General features: G+C 34.0%; 2 protein-coding genes and 2 long non-coding RNA genes across 4 annotated transcripts; 1 reads left to right on the top strand and 3 right to left on the bottom strand.

Annotated features, from left to right (window-relative positions):
• Positions 1-1,451: 1,451 nt before the first annotated feature.
• LOC130654951 (carbonic anhydrase 2-like) lies at positions 1,452-6,016 on the bottom strand. Its single transcript, XM_057457650.1, has 8 exons — positions 5,875-6,016; positions 3,812-3,868; positions 3,652-3,687; positions 3,328-3,564; positions 3,107-3,204; positions 2,927-3,019; positions 2,488-2,721; positions 1,452-2,047 (listed from the first exon to the last, which is right to left on the bottom strand). Exons 2-8 carry the CDS (start codon positions 3,861-3,863, stop codon positions 1,787-1,789), a joined length of 1,011 nt encoding a protein of 336 aa, XP_057313633.1. The 5' UTR covers positions 3,864-3,868; positions 5,875-6,016; the 3' UTR covers positions 1,452-1,786.
• Positions 6,017-7,538: 1,522 nt separating this feature from the next.
• LOC130654953 (uncharacterized) lies at positions 7,539-9,082 on the top strand. Its single transcript, XR_008984530.1, has 2 exons — positions 7,539-8,644; positions 8,992-9,082. It is a non-coding gene; the product is annotated as an uncharacterized LOC130654953 (long non-coding RNA).
• On the bottom strand, positions 8,856-12,926 carry LOC130654952 (uncharacterized). Its single transcript, XR_008984529.1, has 2 exons — positions 9,448-12,926; positions 8,856-8,955 (listed from the first exon to the last, which is right to left on the bottom strand). It is a non-coding gene; the product is annotated as an uncharacterized LOC130654952 (long non-coding RNA).
• A 4,990-nt stretch (positions 12,927-17,916) lies between these two features.
• Positions 17,917-20,505, bottom strand: LOC130655135 (uncharacterized). The gene is made up of 3 exons (XM_057457835.1): positions 19,924-20,505; positions 19,625-19,723; positions 17,917-19,515 (listed from the first exon to the last, which is right to left on the bottom strand). Exons 1-3 carry the CDS (start codon positions 20,243-20,245, stop codon positions 19,064-19,066), a joined length of 873 nt encoding a protein of 290 aa, XP_057313818.1. The 5' UTR covers positions 20,246-20,505; the 3' UTR covers positions 17,917-19,063.
• Between the last annotated feature and the right edge of the window lie 5,734 nt (positions 20,506-26,239).

Here is a 26,239-nt window from a genome sequence, read left to right on the forward strand (position 1 = left end):
GAAGCTTGAAAATTGTTAAAAATACCACTATCTGCTTAAAATATAATTACTTTTGTTCTAGAGCGAATTTTTACATTCTGTTTAAAGTTTCTGAAAGCTAAATAAATTTTTTTTTATCATATATCTTAACATATCTTCCGGTTTTTACATGGATCAAATAAAAAATTGCCAAAAATTGCCCGAAAATCCGTTCTTTTTCGATTTTAGGGTAAAATCCGACAAAATCGGGAAATCGGATTAGTCACGTGTCAAAATTATTCAAAATGATTCTTCTTGATGAAACAAAGTTGTGTTGCAAGTTTCAAGTTCTAAGGATAATCCTAACAGGAGCTATTATATTTTCCCCATTATAAGGATTTCATAGAGATTTTAGGGGTAGTTTCGAGTAATGGCCAATATCAAAGCCTCTGACAGGTATGGCACCTAAAAATTTAGCATGCAGGTGTCTAATAGATAAATGTTGAAACTCAGTAAGTATTATAGCGATATAAGAAAGCAATCAGGAGTTATTAAAAAAAAAACCGTCAGGGAGGGGGGGCGGAATCCGCCCCCCCCCCCGGACCGAATAGGGTTAAGAGCTGTGAAGCTAAAATCGCAAGCAGTTTAGTTAAAAATAAAAAACAATTATATTTCTGAATGCACTGCCTTCATTTTTGGCATATGCTATGATTAATTTTCCTTATCATAAGAGTAATTACCCTTAGTTGCCTTCCAGGAGGTTGGACGTTTTGTCGAACATTATACATTATAATGACGGAATAGAAACACGGATGTCAAAATCAGTGCACAAACCACAACATGAAACATGTTGTGGCTTATGCGCTGAATTTATTCTATTCACAGCAAATTTCATGAGTCCTTTGTTTGTATGGATTTTATCACAATTTATTAGTTTTAAATAAGTCATTTAAGAGGTCTGGGAAGTTGAAAATTTAGACCATATTGTAATCAATGAGTGATTATCAAATTTAGGAAGTATAACCAAGTAAAATTGTATAAAAAATTGGCAAACAGAATTTTGTTTCTCCGAATCAACCAGGTCTAAGCAAATAAAAATCGTGATATTTTGAAGAGAACATCTCGAATGCATAGATTAGCCACGAGACGATATCTGTTCAGAGCACGCTGCTGTGTTTATCAGTTTAAGATAGATTTATTGAAGATTAAATAGCTGCTTTACAAAAATTATATTGCTCAAAAGGGGAATTTACTTAATACATAAACCCTTGATTAAGTCGAGATCATCGTTATCAACAAACATTACGCAATATATTCACCTTATCAACATATCTGGGTCTATGAAAAATTACCAAGATTAGTTTTTATCAAGGGCTTTAGGAACATAAAAACCCTAGCAACGTTACCCTTACCGAGTTGCACTTAAATTGATCTTCTATTGATGCCTTCACGGCTGGAGTGGAAACTAACGGGAAGAATAAAATGACAAAAAGTATGAAAACGTAAAAATTGGTTTATACCAATGTCAATTAACAAATAAATGATAAGTATGCAACTAAAATACAGTTTGCAGAAAGCATAGATTTTCAGAAATCACAATAAATAAAATCGGTGAACAGATTATTTTTTATTATTTTTTTTTCAAAACAAACAAACAAACAAACCGTTCTTAGAGCCTGTTTCCTACATCACTAAAAATAACAATGCCTATCAAAGGCTAAAAATAAACATTAAACTTTTCCTTGATAATTAGCTATGAGTATTTGTTTCGGAATGGGAGATGTCCGTTTTTTTGTACAACACAAACACCCGTCTTTAAATACTTATCTTACAAAAACATGAAAAAAAAACTCAACACGAGAAACATTGCAAACGATTGAAATGTGCTCATACTCTGTGCGGCGTTTGTATTACAGGTTGTATTGCAGGTGTTATTACAGCTACAGGTACGATTTTGCGGGACAGCGTCAGTAAAGCTTTTGTACACAGTACGGTCGTTAAGTGGTTGTGGAGGTCGAAAGTTGTATTCTACTTTCACTGTCGAACCAGAAGTTCTATTATACTTGAACACCGATCGGAATGTTTTAATCTAAATATATAAAACAAAAAGACTTAGTTGATGGTAAGTCGAATATTAAGTAGGAAAAGAAGATATCGAATTAGGATATCGTCTAGTGAGGACGCTCTAACGGCTCAAACGTCTAAATACGCGTTTTCTTCATCCTCAAACATTATTTTGGTGTTCTTTTGAAAAGTAGGAAAATATACGGTGGGAATTACGAATGGTTTAATAAATTTAAAACTGACATAAGTAAAAAATGTCAAAGTTTATCGGAAAAACATAAACTAAAAGAACGAAAAACTGCTTTAATAGTTTTTCCTAATAACCCTACATTCAAGTTACTTTGTTCTTATAATCTATGAAGTGAATTCGTGCATTTTTAAAATCTTTTAAATTCTTGGAAACATCTCACCATGATGATCTCACCCATAAAAAACGTGGAAAAAGCACAACAACTATATTTCTACCTGGTCCTCACTGACGGTAATCGTGTTATTGTTGACAATCCATGTTACCACTTCCTGACATTCTGGTGTAGTCAACGATCCGGAATAAGTGTAGTATTTAGATTCAGAATTCGGTGGAATAAGATCATCAATGCGGAATATAGGGTCAATGTTTGCTCTATCCCCATCGTACATGACTTTTTGTATTTGGTTTATTACATTGTTCATTTTAGTATTTTCTTCCGTACCTGCTGCCTAAATTATAAAATATTTTTCTTGCTTTAGAAAGAAGAGAATTGAGAGCTTGTATGAGAAACTTGCGCATCTAATAACGTACCTAAAGTCAAATTTTTACTAGACGTTTTAGAACGCACTTAGCGTGAAGGATTTTGTTGTTTTAGCCTGAAATATGCCAAAAGAGTCCCGCTTAACACGGAATCAAAATCAGCCTAATTCCTACCTTGATAAAATGTCCCCAAACTAACACACCGTCAGGGTTTTCTAGCGCTTCCGTAGGTGTCCTGTATTTCATGTTATAATGCACGAAATGGATCTAAAAGGAGAATAGGTAAAGGTTATGTGACCTTAACATTGCTTCCTATATATTAGTTTTGTTATCGGCCATTGTACAGGACCTTACCTCGCCGGCGTAGGATTTATTATCAATAGTGTGCTCAGAACCTTGCAAATCGTTGCTTCCCCAATGAAAGTGAAATTGGAAAAGTCTGTATGGCACATCTAAGATTAAATATTAAGATTATTTTTTACCAATTTATTAGAAGAGTAAATTTGTTACGAGTGCAAATTTTAACACAACTGTGTGGCAAATTTGCAAAAAAAAGTCGTAATTTAAAAACTTACTTTTATACGCCAGCAGCACTGGACTTCGGGTCCAGGTACCATTTCTTTCAATTTCCACGTTTAACGTGTGCCCTGTATTTCTGATTGTATAATTCAGATCTGGCAATGCCACGTGGTAGTTTAGTGGAACCAAAGCTGGTAAAGTTTTATCATACATCACATTTGCTGTGACAATGTCGATTGGTGACTGTTTGCTTCCATTGCATGCCTGAGCTATGTTTGCCCAGTACATGGGACCTATATAAGAAATAGGGATATATGATTAAAATATTTTGTTAGCGTAAAATGGATACTAGCTTAAAGACATCGCGACGAAATGTGTACCTTTACTGGATGACATATTGTAATTCCAATTAGCTCCTAAAATTGAAATGTATTTATATTAATACACTTGTGACCTACCCTACCCTACCCTTGTTTTATGTTTTAATGTTAATTTGGCTGTACCTTGTTTACAATCAGAACAAAAGCAATAATTACTAACCAAAAGTTTGAGCTAGAAGCACAAAAGAAACTGCCGTTGTCAAATACTTCATGTTGCCTAAAAATAAAAAAAGCTAAGTGAAATATATAATTACTGGCATTTATCCCGTAAAAACTTCGTGAGAATTCGCCCGCGGTTAGTCGCAGTCACCATTTTAACTCATAATGACGCACGGCCCAATTTTAATTGCTAATACCGTAGCAAAAATATTTAACTGCATTTATGATGATGTATTTATAATTGTTCTAATTAAAGATAAGGAGCTTGGTTCATTTTTAATTATACTGTATAAAAAATAGTTCCGTGCTGTCTCCAAATAATTATAGTATAATGTGATTAGCAAAAAAGCACACAAAAGAATTTTTCTGTTATTATTTGAAAACAACGTTAAAAAAATGTCACATAATGCGGACACTCAAAACACAATAAGAAATTGTTACGACAAAATACCTAAGGAATTTCACAATTTCTTTGTCAATAATAAATACAACAGCCTAAAAATCTATTAGTTTTTTTCCTTACAAAACTTAATCTAGTCGTATTATGAATTGCATGAAGACTGAAACCTAAAATAAATCATAAAGATATAATTAATATATATGTATAAATATAATATGTTAAAATGAAATCTTTTATGTTAAATTTTATAGGAATTATAATCTCTTAAAAACATTTCAGGGCGATTTCTATAGTGGTTATCCAACATTAATTGTGTATTTCCCAATTGAGAACTGTCAATTAAAATTTATATTCCATCATTTTTTTATGAATTTGTTTGTTGTGTGGCCCAATTAGCTTGTTTTTATAATATTTTATTATTTTTTTCATTTCCTAACAGTTTTACAAAAATGTTCACTCCAAAAAAATTAAGCTAAAGGGCCTGATACACTTGCCTTTACAATGTCACTAAAACATACCTTATAATATCAATATAATTTCTTAATACTAGTCGCTAGCCCGTGGAAAAATCCACGGGTTCGCCCGTCGCAGCTAAGCTACCATTTTGCGTGACAGACGGACGGACGGACGGACTGACGTATACGGGCATTATAATATAGATATGTTTAAAATATGGTTATAATTTTTTATTATACAGCTATAATATGCAAAATTTTAACACCTGGCATGTGCATTAGCCCCTCAAAATTTGCTGCATGCCTATAATATTTGAATAAACTCAAACGAGTTTTGATGTTGTTGGTGATCTGGTTTTGTATGCCTTTTGTTTGTGTGACAATTGATTTATTATCTGCTAGCGTTGTTGTGGAAAAGATGTTATGAAGTTGAATGAAATTATAACGATAATATAACAAACTAGTTGTTAACCCGTAGAAAAATCCACCGGGTCGCCCGCCCTTTACATATCACATTTCGTGTTTCCGTAACAAAAAGACAAATAGACGCACGAACAGACAGACGACGGCTATTATTACAGAGATTATAAGTATATTGTAGAAAAATTATAACTGTATTATAAAATACTAGTCGTTAGCCCGTGGAAAATCCACGGGTTCGCCCGTCCTTTTTATACCGCATTGCGTGCTTCTCGCTATTGCGCAGCTAAGCTACCATTTTGCGTGACAGACAGACAGACAGACAGACATATACGGGCATTATAATATAGATATTTAATGATATTATACAAGTGTATCCTGGCCTTAAGAATGGGTTGAAAATAAGAACAAATAAGAATATCAAAACGGCTTTTTTATTTTATCTTGTTTCCTTAAAACAAACTAATCTATAAAACCTTCCTCCACGATGAAACAAAGCGCTTATATTTCTACTAAGTTAATTCATCGACTACAGCTATAACACAAAACTATAATCAGATGTTAACTCGCAAAAAAAATTACAATGTAATGTAACATAAAAAACAAATGTAAAAAATATAAACAAAATAAGAAGCCAAATTTGAGTCCTTATAAAAAAGCGCTCCACAGTGGCTAAGTACAAACCTACAAAGCTGTTATGTTTGTTTTCATAAAAAACATAGAAATAAAGGGAGCTTTGGACATAACAATTATTGTGGTGTTTTTCTTATTACATAAACCAATACTTACGCGTTGAACCACCTTCCTTTTTTGTGCCTTCTTAAATACGTGTTTTGTCGATGTTTCCGTCAGCTCAAATAAATTTATTAAAAAAGGACGAGTTAAAGAGCTTAAATTAAACAAGTAATTAAAATTAGAAAAAAGAATATTGTATTTAAAAAGAATTGTTCAGAACTAGGAGTGGCGGTTTAGTCGGCATTGTGATAATTATGCATCTCGACCACAGTTTTCTGGAGGGGGGGTGCAAATATCATGTTACCGTGTGTTTGTTTAAAAAAACAAATGAATCGTTGCGTGAACTACCCCCGTTACACTTATGACAGGCAACATAATGGTTCTCCGTTTTTAGAAGCAATGCATCATGATTTTAAAATCCTCTTGCGAATTTTTCTTTGTCTCGCGTAATTTTTGTGTTAATTGCCAACAGCTACAAATGGTGTTTCCTTAAGTTTTGTATAAAACCAAGTAATTAAGTTAGCTGCTTATCGTGCAGATCAATTGAAAACATTTCAAAAAACATGTTTATTTGAGCCCCCGCAGTTTAGCCAGCAATGCAGTAATTGTTTACCATAATCAAAGTTTTCTAGGAGAGGAGCAAATTGCAAATGATCTTTCGACAAACAAATAAAATATTAGCGTATATCCTCCCCTACCCTGACAGACAATATGATTGCTGCGCTTTAACCCTATTCGGTCCGGGGGGGGGGGGGGGGGGGGGGGCGCGGATTCCGCCCCCCCTGACGGTTTTTTTTTAGTAACTCCTGATTGCTTTGTTATATGGCTATGATACTTACTGAGTTTAAACATTTATCTATTAGACACCTGCATGCTAATTTTTTAGGTCCCATACCTTTCAGAGGCTTTGACATTGGCCATTACTCGAAACTACCCCTTAAAATCTCTATGAAATCCTTATAATGGGGAAAATATAATAACTCCTGTTAGGAATATCCTTAGAACTTGAAACTTGCAACACAACTTTGTTTCATCACGAAGAATCATTTTGAATAATTTGAACACGTGACTAATCCGATTTCCCGATTTTGTCGGATTTCACCCGAAAATCGGAAAAAAGCGGATTTTCGGGCAATTTTTGGCAATTTTTTATCCAATCCATGTAAAAACCGGAAGATATGTTAAATAACTTTTATTTAGCTTTCAGAAACTTCAAACAGAATGTAAAAACTCGCTCTAGAACAAAAGTAATTAAAATTTAAGCAGATAGTGACATTTTTACCAATTTTCAAGCTTCTGATGACGTCACAGAAAATGTGCTGACGCAAGCAAAAGTTTATTGGCGCCATTTTGTTCCTTTTATGACGTACTATAAGTGTACCAAGTTTGATTCAATTTGAACAATCCTATGAAAAGTTATTAAGGGGGGGGGGCGAAATCCGCTCCCCCCGGTCATAGTATGTTCGAAAAACCCCGGACCGAATAGGGTTAAGAAAAACCATGCATTATGTTGTCTTGCTAATTCTTTCTTTGTCTCGCTTGTTTTTAGCTACCAGACAATGATAACACCAACATATGCACAAAATTACACAAAATCTCTAATTTTGTTAAAGTGCTGTGCCATCCCGCGATGTCTGTCGACCCATGTTGTCCGATATTTTGAACTGTGGAAAAAAGACAATATGGGCAACCCTCCGACAATATGGGTAAACCGACAATTTAGTGCAGCGCGGTTGTTGTGTGTGGATCGTGGGTATTGTGGATATCTAGCCAGCTATATTTTCCTCCGTTTGTTTATATAAGTTTGTTATTTTACTTTGTTTTTTTTATCCTTTTCAGGGATAATTTAGATTTGAGTTTTTAATGGAGAATCTTTTGCCTAAAAATGATCTTGGAGAACATAAAAAACAGTTCCAGGCCTGGTTGGAGGTGGAAGCGTGCAAAAAGAACTCCACAATAATGTCCCAAGAGACCTATCACGACATTGTTTAATACTTGAAAAAACAAAAGAGCGATGTATCAGAAAGTACTGTAAGGCGTATCAGACGAAACAAGTATGTTTTGATGAGTTACCCTACACTTGGGTTGGTGGATATTTTATGTGTTCCTAGCACTACAGTTGATGTAAGTCATTTTTTATTCTCCTTTATAGTTTAATTATACTGCATTTTATTACACATTCATGTACCTAGGTATATATTATATATATACTTTTTTATACTTTTTATGGTGTTTGTAATTTTTACATTTTCCATTGTGAGCAATGCTTAGCTATTCGTCATCTCTAAAGGCCAAAAATATGAACAACAAACTACAATAGCAGAAGAGTAAAGATACATGTTACTTAATACCCATGGATTGTTTCTTTGGCAATTTCAGTTTTGGCATGACCTCTGAATTATGTTTCAGTTACTGTGGTAAACTGAGATGGTTTTTTATCCTGTTATGTAATTTTTCTTTTTTTGTTATTTCTGTATATATACCATAATTCTTAGATAATAAAATCAAGATTCATAGACTGACTTTCGATTCAGTCATCCAATTGGTAGGATGTCCTGTTAACAGGATAATGCAGGTTCGAATCCTGTCTGAATCAGTTCTGTTCTTTATAATGGCTATATACAGTAGATGTTTTTGTAAGTATGTATTATATATAATCGTTGATTTGACATAATATTTATATATATCTAAATGCTTTTTTCAGTGCAACGCAACTCTGGGAAATTTTAAGAGGGTATGCACAGGAAACAAGATGTTTGACATAATTGAAGGAATCCATAGCAAGGAACTCATCCATTGTGGTTCAAGAAAAACTTTTGAACAGGTATTAACGCCGATAACTATTTTTGACCTTACAGGAAAGTGTAATTAGGTCTGCATTGCTTGTGAAAAATTCACTGAGTCAGGTCAGTACTATTGTGTTTAGTATTTTTTATTTTTGCCTTCACTGGTCTTTATTTTCAAGTTCATTTAAAAGTTAAAAAGCCTTTATCGTTGAAATAATCAGGTTATGAAAGGTTAAATACAAGCTTGGATATTGTTGATTTTTTTATTTCAGAAAATGCAAAGAGGAAGGAGTACTGGCGTGAATTTTTCTCTTGAAAACGTCTTCTGTGTGTACAGCCATGTCTTTTTCTACAAATAAATGATATATACTGTTTAATTTGTTAGAACAAGAAGATCAGTCAACGCGAGATTTAAATGCCAGGTGGAAAACTTTCGCGAAACGAAATCACAACCTAATGCAACGTTTGCTTTCTGAGTCTTGCGACGAAAAAAAAATCCTTTGTTGAAGTATTCAAAAGGCAGTGGTGCCAAGTTTCATTGGGCTGCATTTACATCATTATGCGAAACCAATCCTGAGTTTCATGATGAATATTTGAGGAATAGTGAAAATGTACCCAGCGGTTTTGTACATTTTCTCAGAAGCAACTTTTCTGATTTAGGCATCAGTGCAACTTCACATAGCAGGATTGGATACATAACAAGTTTAAAGACTTATTTGATCGAAATGAACAGTAGTAGATTTCATTATACGTGTCCTACATTAACAATTATTTATTACTATGTTCTTTGACTTATGTTATATTCATGTATTTGTTAAAAAAATTCGGCAAGAATACTTACTGTCTTTGTCATTTGTTATCTTTTCTTTTGGAGAATGTGGATATTTAATGTTTTTAAGATCACCAAGTCTGATATGCAGGTTTTTAAAGTTTCGAAGTTCAGTAGACACCCCAACCCATATGATCCAAGAAGGTTCAGGAAAACGTAGGTAGAGGTTATATGCCTGCCCATGTTGTCCAAAAAGGTTTAGATGAGGACGTGACTTACGTTACCTTGTAAGTTTTGTTGAAAGGTCTTACCCAGGGTGTCAACAATCCGCATTAACAAAAGATTAATTTTCTGAAAAATAATCAAGCGATAAGTGTATTTTACTTATCCCGATAATATGGGTTGGATTCGGACAATATGGGTTGTTGCCGTTCTTCGGACAACATGGGTCGACCGGACAATATGGGTCGGAACAGTGCAAATTTGGTAAGAAAAAATGTGTTATCCATTTGCAAAAATTCATTTTGTGTTTTCCATCAATGTTTATGATTATCTCTTTATTAATAATTTATTAATAATAAATCACTGCTTGTGGAATAATTTGCGATATTTTATGTTCGGGATTGAATCTTCAAAACATGATCTGACGCAGGTTCACCTGCAGCAAAGTGGACAGATGAGCAATTATTATTTTAATACATTTTGCCAGCACTGTTCATGATGTATGAAGCTCTATCACAGCCAATTGGGAGATGTTGGAATGTCATATGAAAGCTTTTTTGGTGTTGCACGCCAGATGTTACATTGTGGAATTTCTAATTTCTCTCGCACTTAAGTGAAGCAGTCAACATGCACAAAAAAAGGACAACAAAAATTCATCAGGTAAAGTGTAGTGATCGTATCGTCATGATTGAGCTTCCCGGGCCCTATTTCGTGAATATCAAAAATGCGTTAACTTGAGTACCAATCCTGTTTTTGACTTTGACAACGTTCAGGGTTAGCTTGAAAAATATTTTTGTTATTTCCTAAGTGTTTAGAATTTAGGCATTTTAAGGAAGGGCGATAAAAATTTACGGAAAAAATAATGAAGTGATGAAAATAATCCAGAGCTACCTACAAGGTTTTATCTCAAAGAGCTTTATGGAAACGAAAATGATGGTATTTAGGTATATAGCTTTAAACAGATAAGCTAAGGAAAAAACAAAAAGAGTTATTCCGTATTTAAATTAAGCGCCGAATACTGGATTTGTAATCTTAAAAGATCGTTTACAACAAGTGAAATACCCAGTCTAATTTTTGTAATTAAATAAAATACATAGCTTTATCAAGGGGAATAAAGTTGTGACGCGTGATTAACCTGACCATAGATGATGTCATTGAATAATTTTAGAATATTTTTGATTTTATCCGATCGTTTGTGGCCGATTTCGTTTAGTCGAATAATTTGAATAATGTTACATAATTTTTTTGGCTACAAAAAATTTTAAAGGCAATGTTGGATTTCATTCGAAAGCTAAAATAAATACAACCTCGTCCCCAGGGTCTTGTGGCCCTGAGCCGTTATCAACTTATCAACAAGGCAAAATTCCCCGAGAACGAGGTTGAAGTAAATAGACATTGGTATTTTTGACAAATTTTAAACTTCCGATGACGTCACAAAAATGTGCTGACATTAGCAAAAAGTTATTGCTACTATTTTGTACGAAGTTTGATTCCATTTGAGTATGAGAACGAGACTTGTCAAGCACCCTCTACCTCTGTTTATATCTTCCACAAACCTCGACACAAACTGGGTTAACCTATTAATGTATACTGGTGCATTAACACGTTCAAATCTTAGGTTCCTTTAGTCTCAGGTACGATCGGTTTTTGTACGGGAATTTTACACCTAATTTACCACAACTTGAAAACTCACTAAGTTATCTTTGTTTTTGTGTACCACGTTGGGATTCGTAAATAATTGTCTGTAGTAATTTTTATGAACAAGGAAGAGTATAATACGTGCTGGTTAAGAAATACAACGCTATCACAGTTGATCCGTTGATTGGTTTAGTAAATATTTGAAAGAGCCTTTTTGATTTGTTTTGATATTGAAATCAAAAAGCGATAGAGCCCTAGGGACGGAGATTAAATCATTTCTTTATCTTCCCGATTTAAAGAACAAGTACAAACATTCACGCGCTGCTTCGTAATAAACTGTTCATCAGACTTAACTGCTTAATAAAAAAGTCATACCCTCTAATATCTTTACTACACTCCACTTTTTCTTTGTACGTTCAACTTCCAATCTACGTCATTCTTGCATAATTTGTAATACGCCACACTCCTCTACGGCGTTATTATAAACCACTTATTATCTGTGAAGACTTCATAAGAATGCGATAGGCTAATGATGAATTTGTAGAGTATTAAAACTCAGACGCTGAATTAGACGAATTAGTTGGAAATTGTGGTAACAGTTGAGACCGCTTGAGACTAATCCACGTTAGCAATTAATGCGAACACATGGAAAAGTAGTTCTGAGCAGCCAATTAATCCATAAAACACCCATTTACTGGCAATACGCAAGACATGCGTACCCTTTATGACGTCAAGTTTTGGTCGAAGAGAGTGCTGTGAAAAAGGTTAAACATTAACAGTATATTTAATTTTAACTAACTTGCTCTTAAATAATAATTTTCATAAACAATGTTTTATAATCAACACTCCACCCCCGTCCCCAGGGTATTTTGCCTTCTTGATATGAGAAAGGACGGGCTAAAAATACTTTAGCCAACATATGGCCAGATTATGCAAAACGTCATACGGTAATTTATGCGACCTTCAATGGTGGAACTTTAGCGATGTTATAGGGTATCGCCGTCATTCCCCATATTAAAGAGGCAAAAAACCCTTTGAAAGACAGTCAGAAAACGAAGAACCTGGTAAAACACAGTCCGGTGTGAAGTGAGTAAATGAAAAAGTGCAGTAGCGTTTTTCATATTAAACTAAAATTTTATGTCGAGTGATGCGCAAGCCTAAGCCATACGAAGAAAGCAAATACTTCTAAGTAAAAAGTCCGCAAGCAACAATTAGGAGACAGTGAATTCAGTACAATAAAGAAACCTAAGCAACATTGAGCCATTTTGTGTTGTTTATAAAGCAAAAGCACATAGCAAAACGTACCAAAAGAAATGTAGTTTTTTAAATTTTTGACGTCTATCTACCTAACTCTTTAGATTAAAGGAAGAACAGAGACGGTCAAAGCATTAAAGATCTACCAGACAAGCATCCTTGCCCCAGGGTCTCTTGGTCCCTAAGCCGTTATTGCTGAGCGGGCCGCTATCAAATTAATCATAAAGGCGAAATGCTCTGAAAGGCTACCCGATGATTGTTAATGACGTACTTTTAATATAACACGCACGCATATGAAAAAAGAGGTTGAAATTAGCACGAACTCCTTTGCCAAACTATGTAGATCTGTTATACTACCATGGCCACCAAACTTACACTAGAGCACCGGATTATTGTCTATTCTACAACCTCCAACCCCACCGAGAAATGTGAAAAAACAATTTTTTAAATGCGTGAAAATACTCTTTAGGATCTCAGGCATTGACTTTCAACCTTTGGGATGTGTTCCTGAGGAGTAGAATAATAAATTCCGCAACAATCTTTCATATATGGTTAACTAGCGCCAGTTTTGCAGCAAACACCTCAATTTAACTATTTTTTAATGTTGAAGCAAAATTTTAGCTAGTCACATAAATCGACCACCAATTGCTTTTTTTTGGTTTACAAAATACTCCCGCGCAGCGTGGCAAATATAAATTTTCACAAGTTCAATCAAAAAGGCAAAATGCCCTGATAACGCCTGCAGCATTGCGGGACTAGCATAAATGGGGTTGAATATGCATAAAAATGCTTAAATTGTGTACAATAACACGCCTAAATACGTGAACATGCCAAAATGGGGTAAACAAAATGGGGTGACATTGACTGGGCGAAGGCGAGTAAGCGAATTTTACAGAAGACAAAAACCTTGGAGACGAAGAAAAGGTAGTAAATGCCATTGTGAAAGGACTGCATGTTTTATCTACCACTATGGGATGCAGATCAATGTGGCATCACCTAAAAATAAATCGAGGAGTAATAAAAACACGAAATTTAGTTATGGCCGCATTAAGCTGAATTCACACTGTAAGTGCGGTTGGTAACTGCATGGCCCTTGCTTTTATATTCTTTACATTAAATTTAAAAATACTTTGTTATATTTTTGCATACAATAGAAAAGTGATAAGTAAATAACTAAGTGATTCTAGAATAACAATGAAAAATGCTTATGTCAGCATGCAGCAACGCAAAACGCTGCAGCAAGTTTGAATTTGATATAAACTTGCCGCAGCGTCATGAAATAAACCGAAAGTGAGTATACGTCCTTTAGTGACTACCGTATATGGTCACAACGCGCCGTGATGCCGGGGTTTTTGTGTGGATTTATCATTAAGAATCATAGGTCCTAAGAGCGGTTCACTTTGTGCACTATAAAGTTAGACGAAAGAAACAAACGGTCGATGAATGATGGATATGAGAAGCTCAAGCTGTTTGAGATATGGCTTCATTGATAGCCACATAAAGAATATTATATGTTTTCAATTAGTCAAGTTTAAAAATCATTTAAATATTGTTGGGACGTTCCTTTTTAGATGCCGTTTTTTCAAAGTGATTGTGATACAGATTAAGTTTGTTGCGGCAAAGTCATGGACGAATAGTTGATGACATTTCAGATAACCGTTGACAAAGAGGGTGAACCCCAGTGAAAAAAGGTTGATAATGAATACGCTAATACTTTGAATACAATCGTGATCAATTATCATTACAGTAGACGTCCGTTAATTCGAATGCCGCCTAATTCGAACTTTCTGTTATTTCGAACAAATTGCCAAGTCCCTTGAGTTTGGTTTAATAAAGTCTTATATTTTGAGCTGTTTAATTCGAACTCCGCTAATTCGAACATTTCACTAATTCGAACAATTTTTTAGTCCCAAGGCTGCATTATGCTCGTTAATTCGAAATTTTGTGTATCGATAAATAAAATCTTATGGGAAAATAAAAAAAAACGTTTTCATTTTTATTCATTTTTATTGCATCAATGGTGGCAAAATTTCTTTCAATTTATCAATTAAATTGGCATTTCCAATAAAATGAAGTTTACAAGGAATTTGGAGCCCTTGCCCATCGCCAAGCAAACAACGGTAAAAAATGTTATCAAAAGTTGTAGTGAAGTTGTAATAAAGTTATATTAGCATATTAAAATTCTTTTTTTTTCTGAACTTCCGATAATCCAAACATTCGTTAATTTGAACAAATAATTTAGTCCCTCGCGTGTTCGAATTAACGGACGTCTACTGTACCTATTAAGCATGATGATTTCGAGCGTACATGTTTTCAAATTGTTATTCTTTTTTTAGTGTGAATCGGATAATGAGACTTTAGAGGTCTTAAAATTGCAATAGCCCGTATTTACACACGCAGGAAATGGTGTAAGTTATTTCGACCCTCCTCAAAGTTCTTTGTCTCAATGTTAAAATTAATTACCAATGACTTCACTGATCTTATGTTATTGACGTCAAACTAATGGAATAACAGCCAAGGTTTGGAAATGACAGAACAAGTTGCTAAGTAATACCTCGTAGACTTTTTTAAAGAAAATTTCTGGAATTAAATCCAATTTGCAAAAGTCACAGACACACGGACAGACAGTACATTTGACTATTAGTACATACAACTAGTTTTTAGCTCCACTTAGAAAAAGAACGACGAAAAAGAAGTTGATTCTCAAACATTTTAGACAAACTGTTAGTAAAAATAATGCATAATATCACGTTCTTTGGACACGCCGTTAGTTTAAACGATTCTTAATGACGTCATTAACTCGTTTATATGTAAAACCTCCTTCCCAAAAAATGTTATTCGTGACCTCTATTGTGTATAACATAAAAGCAGACGATAACGACGCAGAATAATATGTTTTTTTACAAGTATTTAAGGTGATATCGAGATTTGAATGTATTTTAATGATGCCCCGCTCCCGTTGGCTCAAATTTCATCCCATATGGTCCTTAGATACGCATATGTGAGACGTTATTAGTTAATTTTATCCATTTTTAAAGGAATATCGTACCCAGAACTTCTTTTTCCATCTATGTTTTCATGGTATAGTTTCAGTTACGCTAATTTCAAAATTCTACAATTTAATTTTGCAATTATAACCGTCAGTTGTCAGTAACTATAGCGCGCAATATTTAGTTGATCCTGAACTTCAATGACACTTTCAATCACATGATGCATTACATTATGACAGCTTGTTTTTATTTTGTCACTTGGTATGTGTGTACATTAAACGTGGTCACAAAAGCTGATAAAAAAATTTATTTAGTTCATTGTGGAATACAACTACAAGTAGCTAATAATGATTAGGAAAAAGGAATTGTCTTCAATTGCGCAAATGGTTAAGAGGGAAGTCTGTTTTGATTTTTGATATAGAACTTTAAAAATCAAGAATCCAGGGAAATGCACATGGCACATGCCAAAACAATAGCAATTTAAATAAAATTTCAAAGCGCTCTGAGATGAGTCCAATCTTCGTCCCTATTTCTACCTTCATATTTTTTCGCGGAAACAGAATGCTGTTGTTGTTGTTGTGCTCTTCTGATATGGAAGAAAACCTTATCTTTTGGCTGTTTTTATTGAAGCATTGCATATCGATAAAGAATGTTGTTCCCATACTTTGTAGAGTTTTCTATCTATTTTTCTTCGTCATAATACAACAAAAACACTTGATAAAAAGCGACATTTGTTGATTGCTGCCATGCTGAATAAATCTTAAAACAAAAATAGTAAATTTAAGGCGTGAGCATACGAAAAAAATTTCGGTTTTTTTTAAAAAAAATCTTTTTTAGTGATTAGATTAAAAAAGATCTGGGCTTTAAAATGGTGAAAAAATATTTGTTCACACGTAATCATGTTGGGTATTAATTTTTACTACTCAATTATGTTCAACGTTATAAATGATAGCCGACTCAAAGAGGAAACTGATTTTCGAATGTAGTTAAAAGATTCTTTTGAAGTTTATCTCCTATTTCCCATAAGGATCTTTTTTTTTTTTTTTTTGTCTTCCGAAGTTGAATATAATTTACTGTGAAAAACATGGAAAAACCAACTTATAAGTTAACAGCGAATAAAAATGTCCTATCGTCATAAAGCTTTTATATCATCAAAAAAAGAAGAAAATCCAAAACAAAAATATTTGACTCGCCAGCTAAAAGAAGATTAAAGCAAAAGGTTTCTACTGCCGATCGCCAAGCTAGCACTAGTCGAAAAGAATTTTGTTTCTACAGTTTGTTTTACCCATACTCAACGTGTATAATTGCTAAAGTGAGCGAAGACGTGCATCATATACAGAAGATGTGAAAAAACCAGTAACAAATAGTCGTTACCATAGTGATCAATTATTATGCAGAAGTATAAGATTTCTGTAAGAAACTTAAAAGCTCTTTTTCACAGTGTTAAATTTTTAAGAGAATATCACTTACGTTTTAAATCCCTTTTACAAAACTATAAAAAATGTGGGGTGAGAAGGAATGTTTGATCTAAAAACGCTTTTTTTTTATTTCTTGAGAATGAGTAGAACGCGAGTTATGATGAGTTTTCTGACAATTAGAGGTTAAAAAATTTTAATACTAAATAACTCCAAAAGTAAAAAACATTAAGAAAAAATTAAAGAAGTGTTTTTTAGGTCAATGTCTTGTGATCACAAAAAAGCAGACAGCAAAGTTGAGAAATTAGTAGTTTTGTAAAAGAGATCGCATTTGTAGGAGAGGGGTCATTTTTTTTCGTGTCTATTAAACCGTCAAATTTTATTTTTTCCTAATAATTTTTATACCATTATATAGGTAATCATAAAGGCTTTCTAAAAATATATACATTAATATATAAAAATAAAATTTTGGTGAATTAAAAGCATTTTAAAATATCACACCTTTTTTGTATACTCACGCCTTAAATGAGTAACGTGGATGTCAACCAAACATCACACAGCGAGAGATTTCTTTTTGCAGCTCCTCCCGTTTCTAGGGTTTTTTGATCCTCCAGAAGCGTGCACTAATTTGACTTTAGTTTACAAGCTTAGCTCAACTTCTGCATTCGAACGATAACTTCCATTGACAACAAATTGAAGCGGTTAGATAAAGTTATAACAACCAAAAATATTCCTGCTATAATCGGTAGAATTCACACTAACAAAGTAGAAAGTCAACTCTTTTCTCTTCCACCCAGACCTGGTGGTTTGGGCATCCCAATATTCAGTGAGGTAACAGACCGAGAGTTCTCTAACGTTAAATTCTTGACCGACCAGAACATAATGTCCTATGAACCACGTAATGAGATTAATAAAGATACATAAAGCTAAATAGAATTTAAACACGATAATGCAAAGCGCCATCCCCAAGAAATAGACATCATTAGATTGAAATTAGTCATAAATGTGGAGCATCTCTTTGGTTAACGACACTGCCAATTAAAGAAGAGGAATTCCATTGAGACAAACAATCCTTCTGAGACTTCATCAAGATTTGTTATAGACACCAGTTAAGCCGTCCCGCCAACTAATGCGCTTCAGGTTCTCAATTCATCTAGAATGTTTACCGTGGTGCAAAAAAAGGGGCTTCGTCACGCTGCGACATAACACGGGATCTGACAGCAAAACTATTGTCCGTAGTGTGCAAGGATGTATGTTTCGAACCACCTGTAAACCCATTGACAGGTGAAATCATGATCGAAATACGTGCGATAGAGCAGACAAGGCAAAATTAGGCATTATAGCCAGGGAGATTTTTATTTCTGACCAGAAAAAATCTTTGACATAAGGGTGTTCAACTCCACCTCTGTAATGTACTATAATACCAAAAATTAAAAAGCATACAGAGTCATTGAAAGAGAAAAAAACGCAATTAAAAGCCTAGATATAGAGCACGGCTCTGTCACTTCAATTTTGTTTAGTGCAGTGGGAAGAATTGGAAAAAAAAAGCTATATCCTTGTACAAACGACTAAGCAAATAACTAAAAAAAAGAGAAACAAACAATTACTTATTACAAGGAGGTTTAAAAAGAAGGAGAGAGAACTCGCGGCGTCCCTTTAAATTTTCTATTCAATTTTTTATTGTTTCGGCGCCCCTTTGAACTGATCCGTGTCTCTGATTTGGCTCAATATTTACCTACCGACTCTGAAACGAGTGTTTTAACGAGAAAAGATAAATCTTAAAAATCACACTTACAGCAATGCGGAAGAGCAGGAAAACATGTAGTTTAGTTAAACTACAAGATTCAATGAGGGTGAAGTTTGTTTTTCCACTTCCATAAGGACGCGGAAGGAGTAAAGTGCCTTCAAAGTGCGAAAAGCTGCCTTGGGAGATCGTAAAGTTTTACAACTTATAAACTATTTCGTATGTCCCCTCCTGGGAAAATGTTAGTTAAAGGGTTGATTAACGTTTTTGTGCAGGTCTCGTCAGGAGGGGTTATTTATAAAATTGTTTTTTTTACTCTCGAAGTAGACGAATTCTCGGTAGGGTGTCGCAGCACGTCGCAGCACTCGGTGATGTTTTCCATTGTCATGGAACAAAAGAAAATAATTAATAAATTAATTAATTAATTATAATAATTTTTCGACATGTCGATTTTTGTTTTCATGAGCTACTAGTATTTTTATTAACTCCATAACAAATTTCTGCAACAACATAGAGAATTCTTGACTGTCAATGCAGTATCCTTTAGGTAATACATGTTTCCAATGTTGTCTGAATTTATCGTCTTGTGCAAGTTCATGCACTTTTCTCCAAAGAGATTCTTTTCCTGAACCAGTCAGTAGGTTAGATTTTTGCAATTCTTTAAATATGCGACACACTACATTTTCAGAAATAATGTCCAAAACATCACTCCCAGCATTCAAAATTGAGTTGGCTAATTCTTTGACACGATTTCCAGGTGTTTTGAATCCTTTCACAACAATGTTATTGATTGGGTCTTTTGAAATTTTAACCATAGCATCACGAACAAAATTCATTTTTTCTTGCTGCAGCTCATGATCGGTGATGGATAAAGATTCTAAAAGGGTGCAAAAAAAAAGGTTTATACCACCAGTTCACAATATTTTGCTCTATATATAGCAAAAAAAAATTCCTTATGTTCTCAGAGTTCATGAATGAATACTTACGATTCGATTTTGATTTAACTTGTTTTGTGGAAATTGTTGTAGTTGATTTATTTTTTGAGTCATCAAGAGTTTTTCTTGCCACTGTTGTTGTTTCTGGATCTATTATTGGAATACAGAGTTGACATCAGAACACAGTTGTGATAACAAAACAAGACAACAACAACAAAAAGCATATCAAATGATGATAATACAATAGCTTTTCTATGAAATCTACATGCAGAGTCAAAAAACAAAACATTATAGCTAGCTAGCTAATGGTGTTTTAAAGAAAACATGACTTTATTAAACTGAAGCATTACCTGTTGGCTTTTTACATATCAGAGTATGTTTCTTGTAGTAAGCTTCTTTAAAATACTGTTTTTTGCACTTGCTGCACACAAACTTCACATTTTTGGTACTGTTGTTATCAACCACCATGTCCACATCTTCTTCATCAACGAATACTATTTGAGGAATACCCAAATATCCAGCATCTACTTCATTTTCTTCTTCCAACAGATCTTCCACAAACGATACTTCCACCTCACAACTTTCGTAAACAGTAAAATCTGACAACATTTCTTCCGTCACAAAAAAGTCATCATCCAATTCTATTATATTTTTAACGTCTTCGCCTGCCATTTCGCTTCTTGCTTGTTTATGATATGTAAAAACGACAAATTTATCAACTAACAAGCATTTACCGCTGAGAGAAAAATAGCCGCGGGCTCATAATTTATGCAAATAGTAACAAAAGACAACGGCTAATTTATTAATTTAAGCGCGAGATTTCAAATTTTGATTGACAGAATTCGATGTAAGAACAATAGAGAAAAGTAAACATGAGACACGGATGATTTCAATAGAAATAAAAGAGTTCTCTCTCCTTCTTTTTAAACCTCCTTGCTTATTACGACAACATGGGTTAGAAGGAAGGTGATATTTTCTCTAATGAGATCTGGTTGCCGAATCCCTTGGAGTGGAGTAAGAACCATCTAATTACTTCCCTCAAAAACAAATCAAGAAATAGCGAATGGCTAAGCTCGATTTGAATCGATATTATTTTTTATTATCATTATCACCATTACTTTATTTTCTCTACGAAAACATGTAAATATAAATCACATCGTAACAACTCCAGGGCTTACGTGTACACTTATGTAAAGTTATGTTATCAAAGATTAGCAGAAGAATGTTCAAAGGGATATTAAAAAGAAAAAAATCGGCGTATGGCCTTATCAAAGTCCTAAGTATGCTGTGACCATGACCAAGAGAACTTAGACAAGTTCAAAATGTGCAACCCTAATTTAGAACAGCTTATGTGACTTGAGGCTGCAAAATTTGAAATTAGCCTTCTTTTTTTATTATATTTTGTCCATAATTGTAGTATGCGTCCCATACCCACCTTCCAACATTTAAAAAAGTCAGTTTCTTTTCTTAAAGTATAAATTATCAAATAATCAGTGCTACCATTTGCTAAATTTAACACAATTCAATTCAAATAAAGGCCTAATTGTATTTTTTGTTCTTCTTGTGTATTTTTAAATCTTTTTCTTCATACCAATTTTTAAATCTTTCTTATTAGCTATTAATGCATTAATAAAAATGATAACCAAAAAATTGAAAGTGCGACTACAGAAGACTTACTATTGTACACATACACTAAAACGACGATAAAAGGGGCTACAAAACGCATTGTTGACATTTTACTTTAGTGGCTTACACGAAGGTGAAGTTCAAAGTGGTGAAAAATTTATTGAACAATGAGGTAACAAACAACATCTTAAATCATCTTGGATATCATATTGCCACCCCTGCAAATATTTAATATCGATAATTTATTCTATATAAGCACTTACCAAATTTCAGAAAAATTCTAAATTATTGCATATAAAGTCAGTTAATACAACAACAATGGCTTCAGAGGTATGAATTACCTTCTTAAGACTAATATAGTATACCATTTCAGTCCCTCGTGTTGTCTTTTTACAAACCATAGCTTGTTTCACGGCTAAAAAGTAATACTGCAAAGTACTGAAAAAACTATTTTAGAAAAATATTATTCGAAAATATTTAATCTTAAGAAAGTATTTATTCATCCAAGTCTTTGTTGCTAAAATAACAATAAAGGACGGATTTAAATTTCGTCCTTTCTTAGGTAAGATTATCGATGCGAGAATCATCTGCATCTTAAAACAGCACATTAGTTTTATCAACCGCGCAAAGTTTCTTCCTGCTTCCCCTCCACCCCGAGTTAATAATTTAATGTCTGCCTATAAGTGTCTTATGAGGTTTACTCTTTTGTGATGTGCTTTGCGGAAGCACTATGGTTTTACAGAAATTAAACTGCATGCTGGAGCATATTATTATTAATTTCTTTGTTTTCCCTGCTCGCCTTCCGTAATATCAGTCGACTTCATCAGATGCCGAAACGCAAACTTCTGGACCCTGGTAAAACAAAAGAGACTCCAATGTAAATCTTCCTTAGAAAGCAGAAAGATAAGATAGGTTATGGAGATAAATAGCTAGCTTCTTCTATTGTTATTGCTTTACGGTAGCCATGCGGTTTAATAGGTTCGGCAGAATTCGGCGAGCTTTCAATTTGTACTTCAATCCTGTTTTTTTTTTATTCCGATTGATACAGTAGCTAAGAAGAGCATAAGAATAAACTTTTAAAACTTTTTTTCACTAAAAATAAACTCTTTTATACACTTAGAATAAACCCTATGGCGCTAAAGTTAATTTTTCTTTTTAAAAATGCTTAACACGAGTATGTTAAGGAAACTTATGTTTCTTTGCAGTTGATAAATGATTTCTAGGTTTAAATGGAAAATAAAAAGAGCCTTTACTTAATAAAACAGTTGTATCTATTTTGAAAAACAAAATCAAAAATGAGTTTTTGCCGGAGTTCAGGAATGATAACTGCTCACAAACGTATTCAAAGTAATTAGTGTATTCCTTATCAACTTCTTCATACAAACTTTCTTCGATGCAATCTTTGATGGTGTTCAGATCGCCAAGGTCTATCGAAAAGGGGTATCGGGCTTTCCATGGCATTGCTGCTTTTTTATTTCCGTGAATAGTGGCAGCTCCATAGGAAACTTGTAATTCGAGAAGCTCTTTTCCGATAATGTAAGAGAAATATATCCATATACACGCATTTTTAACAAGGTCATCCTGATTGTATAACCCTTCATCAATCATATTTTTTAAAAACCGTAAGATGTGAGCACCTTTATGCAGAGACCTAGGACCACCAAGCTTCGATTCTTAGATTACGATGCGGGATCATTTAACAGACTGATGTCTGTTTGTTCGGTAAATGACTCCTTCGAAAAAACAATTGCCCACCAGCAACAACACTAATTTCTTAGCACCACAAAAACTTATTTTTCCACGTCAATCATAAGGTTTCAGGTTCGAGTCCCCACTTCGGCGCACTTTAAACGCAGTGTTGTTAGCTCACCGCTAACCAGCTTGTGTGGCAGGCAAGCAAGTTAGAGCAATGCTATACGTATCTCTGGCGGTAATGTAACATAGTTACAGTCGGAGGGGAGGGAGAGCCAACCGTTAGGATGGAATCCCCAAGGACATTAAACTTCCCTTTACTTACTTTATCTTGTAGTCTTAAGATTTTTTGAAATATATACAGATTCCAATGGATACTGAAATCGTAACAAACCGTCGTACCACCCATTCATCCACCCGTTTCTGAAAACTCTATGTGATATTGGTCGGCAAAAGTTGTGCACGGTGACGCGTTGTTTTATCGGATACAGCCGTATTTCTGTAGCTCTGGGGACATGTTATAACGCTGGCTATCGGTTACAGACGGGTATGTTGAAACAAAATGGGGACTGCAGATGGGTGTGATCCAACAATCAAGAGCTTCTTAAAAAGTTGTTATTCAAGTTAAAATGGACCTTAATATCTTTATGTCGTATCTGAACTTTATTACCTTATTAGACCTTATTCTACCAGAGATAAGCATCAAATTGTTAGCCAAATAGCCCATAAATTGGTATGTCTGGGGGAAGCAGGTGATCCACACCCTTGTTACGTAACATTTCGAATCTTAACACCTCATATATTCATTTCCTATAGTAACAACCTTCGTGTAACAGATAATCAGGCAAACTAGTGCTTTAATATGAGAAAAAGATGACAGACTCATTTATTTAGCACACAAGATGACATTTTTGGTACATATTTGCGTAAGTCCAGAGGCAAGAAACAAACTTAAAATGTAGATCATACACTAAAATAACTAAAATATTCTATTACATAGTTCATAGTTCAAATTCTCTTACCTACTGCGATACCGGCTGTATCCTTATGAAATAGAATGTATCACAAACAATCAACATTACCACGTGGTACGGATTAAATAAAATAGATATTATTCTATTTGTAACGAATTAACATGTTACGCATAATACATATTATACCTTGTATTCTATAACAAGACTGTTAATACAAACTTTGGTATTTCATCAATTTTTGTTATCCACTTATTATTTTACTTGTATTTTCGGTTTTAAAATTTCTCCTTTGGCTTTTTTAATTGCAGTTCGCTCGACCATTTTTTGCGCATTTGGCCAAATGCGCAGACTCCAATCGCCGCGTAGTTGAACAATCCCATGTGCGATTTTCCAAATTTATTACTCCAGCAAATAAAGCCATCTCTGCGGTTGACCCGCGTTTCGAGAGTCCGTATACACGAGAGGGAAGGGTGTATAAGTACCTTCACCATTTCCTTTGCCCCTTTATAATAAAGACTGTACCCTTGTGCACATTTTATTGACTATTTGCGCTGTACATACACGCTAACCCGGTCGTTAGCCTAGTTGTCTATTCACCCAGATTACCCATAGGCGCCCGTGTTCCACGTTTCCAGCACAGCCCCCTGCCTTGTTTTATTTGCGCTACTCACAAACTGTACATTGCGTCACTTACCCGAGGCGCAGTGGTGCTCTGAACCAATTAAAATCTCACCATTACAGATGCCTTTCACGTTCCAATTATATTTACCCATAACATCACGTGACTTAGTCTTTTTCAACAACGAGACAACACAATTTTTTCCTTTTTTTTACCCTGCTAATTATCGTACGTGGTTTGTTATCGGTAACATACCAAATCTGTTGAGCATGGTCAAAACAAACAAATCGGAAAAGAATTATATAGAGGTAACTCTTTCATTATAAACAGACCCTTCATAATGACAGACCGCTTACGCCAGGTCGGGTTGTTTTGATTCTATCATGAATCAATTTCACTATCCGAGCAGAAAGCGGTATAAGAAACAAGGCTTGTGCATCTGATAAAGCCCTCGTTTCTTAGGTTTTTCCTCTACCCACACAACATCTTTTCTCTACATACAATACTTCGAATCCTCCACTGGAAAGTAGGGACACCCAAATCGAAAAACAAACTCATATGTAATATATATTATAAATAATATTTTTAATATATAATATATATGAGTAGCTATAATTAAATCAAGATAACGCGAGCTTAATAAATAAATAGAGCTTGTCTTGGAAATGATTCACCTCCTATGTGCAATTGTAGAGTTACAGTTTTATGTCCATTATCCAATAAATGTCTAGACTCTGGCATCATTTACAAATGCAACATCAAAAGTAACAACTACACTGATTAGGCTATACATTGGATTAACCGCAAATTCCTTCAAAAATCATTTTTTACCAACACTGTAATACTTTTAAGCATCAAAGCAAAGCAAACAGCACAGAGCTATCAGAATTTTATTAGGAATTGAAAGAGAGAGACAACAACGAAGAAGTTGTCACCAATTGATCAATTTAGATCATGCACGTGTTTTCTTTCTAATGGCGTAAACAAATGTGATTTGGGTAACACTGAGGAATACCGTTTTATTACTTCTCAAGGACCTCTTCTATTCTCAAAGTTTCATCAGTAGAATAAATTCATTTTGATAAGCTACAAAGATATCCCACCTGATTAACTATCACTTGCATCATAGAAGCTTTGTAATGCGTGTAATTTGTAAAATTTATAGATTTAAGAGAGTATTTGTAAATGATTATTCGTCTAAAGATAGGTCTTAACAAAACGCAAATCTTCGAGTATTGTAATAAAAATACATAAAAAATTATACCTATTTAAATGATGTATATTACATTAAGGGATTAAAAAAAATTTCAAGTGAATGCAGATAAACAAACCATTTAACATTTTACTGGCCTGACTTTGAAATGATTTATAACGATATTTGACTTTCATTTATAAGATTAGGTACTTCTGTGCAAATATAACGAATTAATTCCGCCATCTCCCACCTAAGATACTTTAAAATTTACCTTAAGCTTGTCTAAAAAATTTTAAACTCATCACTCGTTAAATTTAAAAAAAAAAATTGTGTCACGTATGAAGTGTTGGTATGAAAAAAATTTACTGCGAATAAAAGTTAGAAACCGGAAAAAATTCTTTCAATTAAAAAAATGAGCTTGCATGATTACGATTTTCATATATTAGTCAATAAGTTATTGTTGATGACAGATAGGCTAATTACAATTTAAATTGAAGATCAAAAAGGTATTTAATTTTAGATTGCTTCAAATTAATTGATAGCTTAAGTAATGATGTGTT

Source organism: Hydractinia symbiolongicarpus, chromosome 8, assembly GCF_029227915.1.
Source record: "Hydractinia symbiolongicarpus strain clone_291-10 chromosome 8, HSymV2.1, whole genome shotgun sequence".
NCBI lineage: Eukaryota > Metazoa > Cnidaria > Hydrozoa > Anthoathecata > Hydractiniidae > Hydractinia > Hydractinia symbiolongicarpus.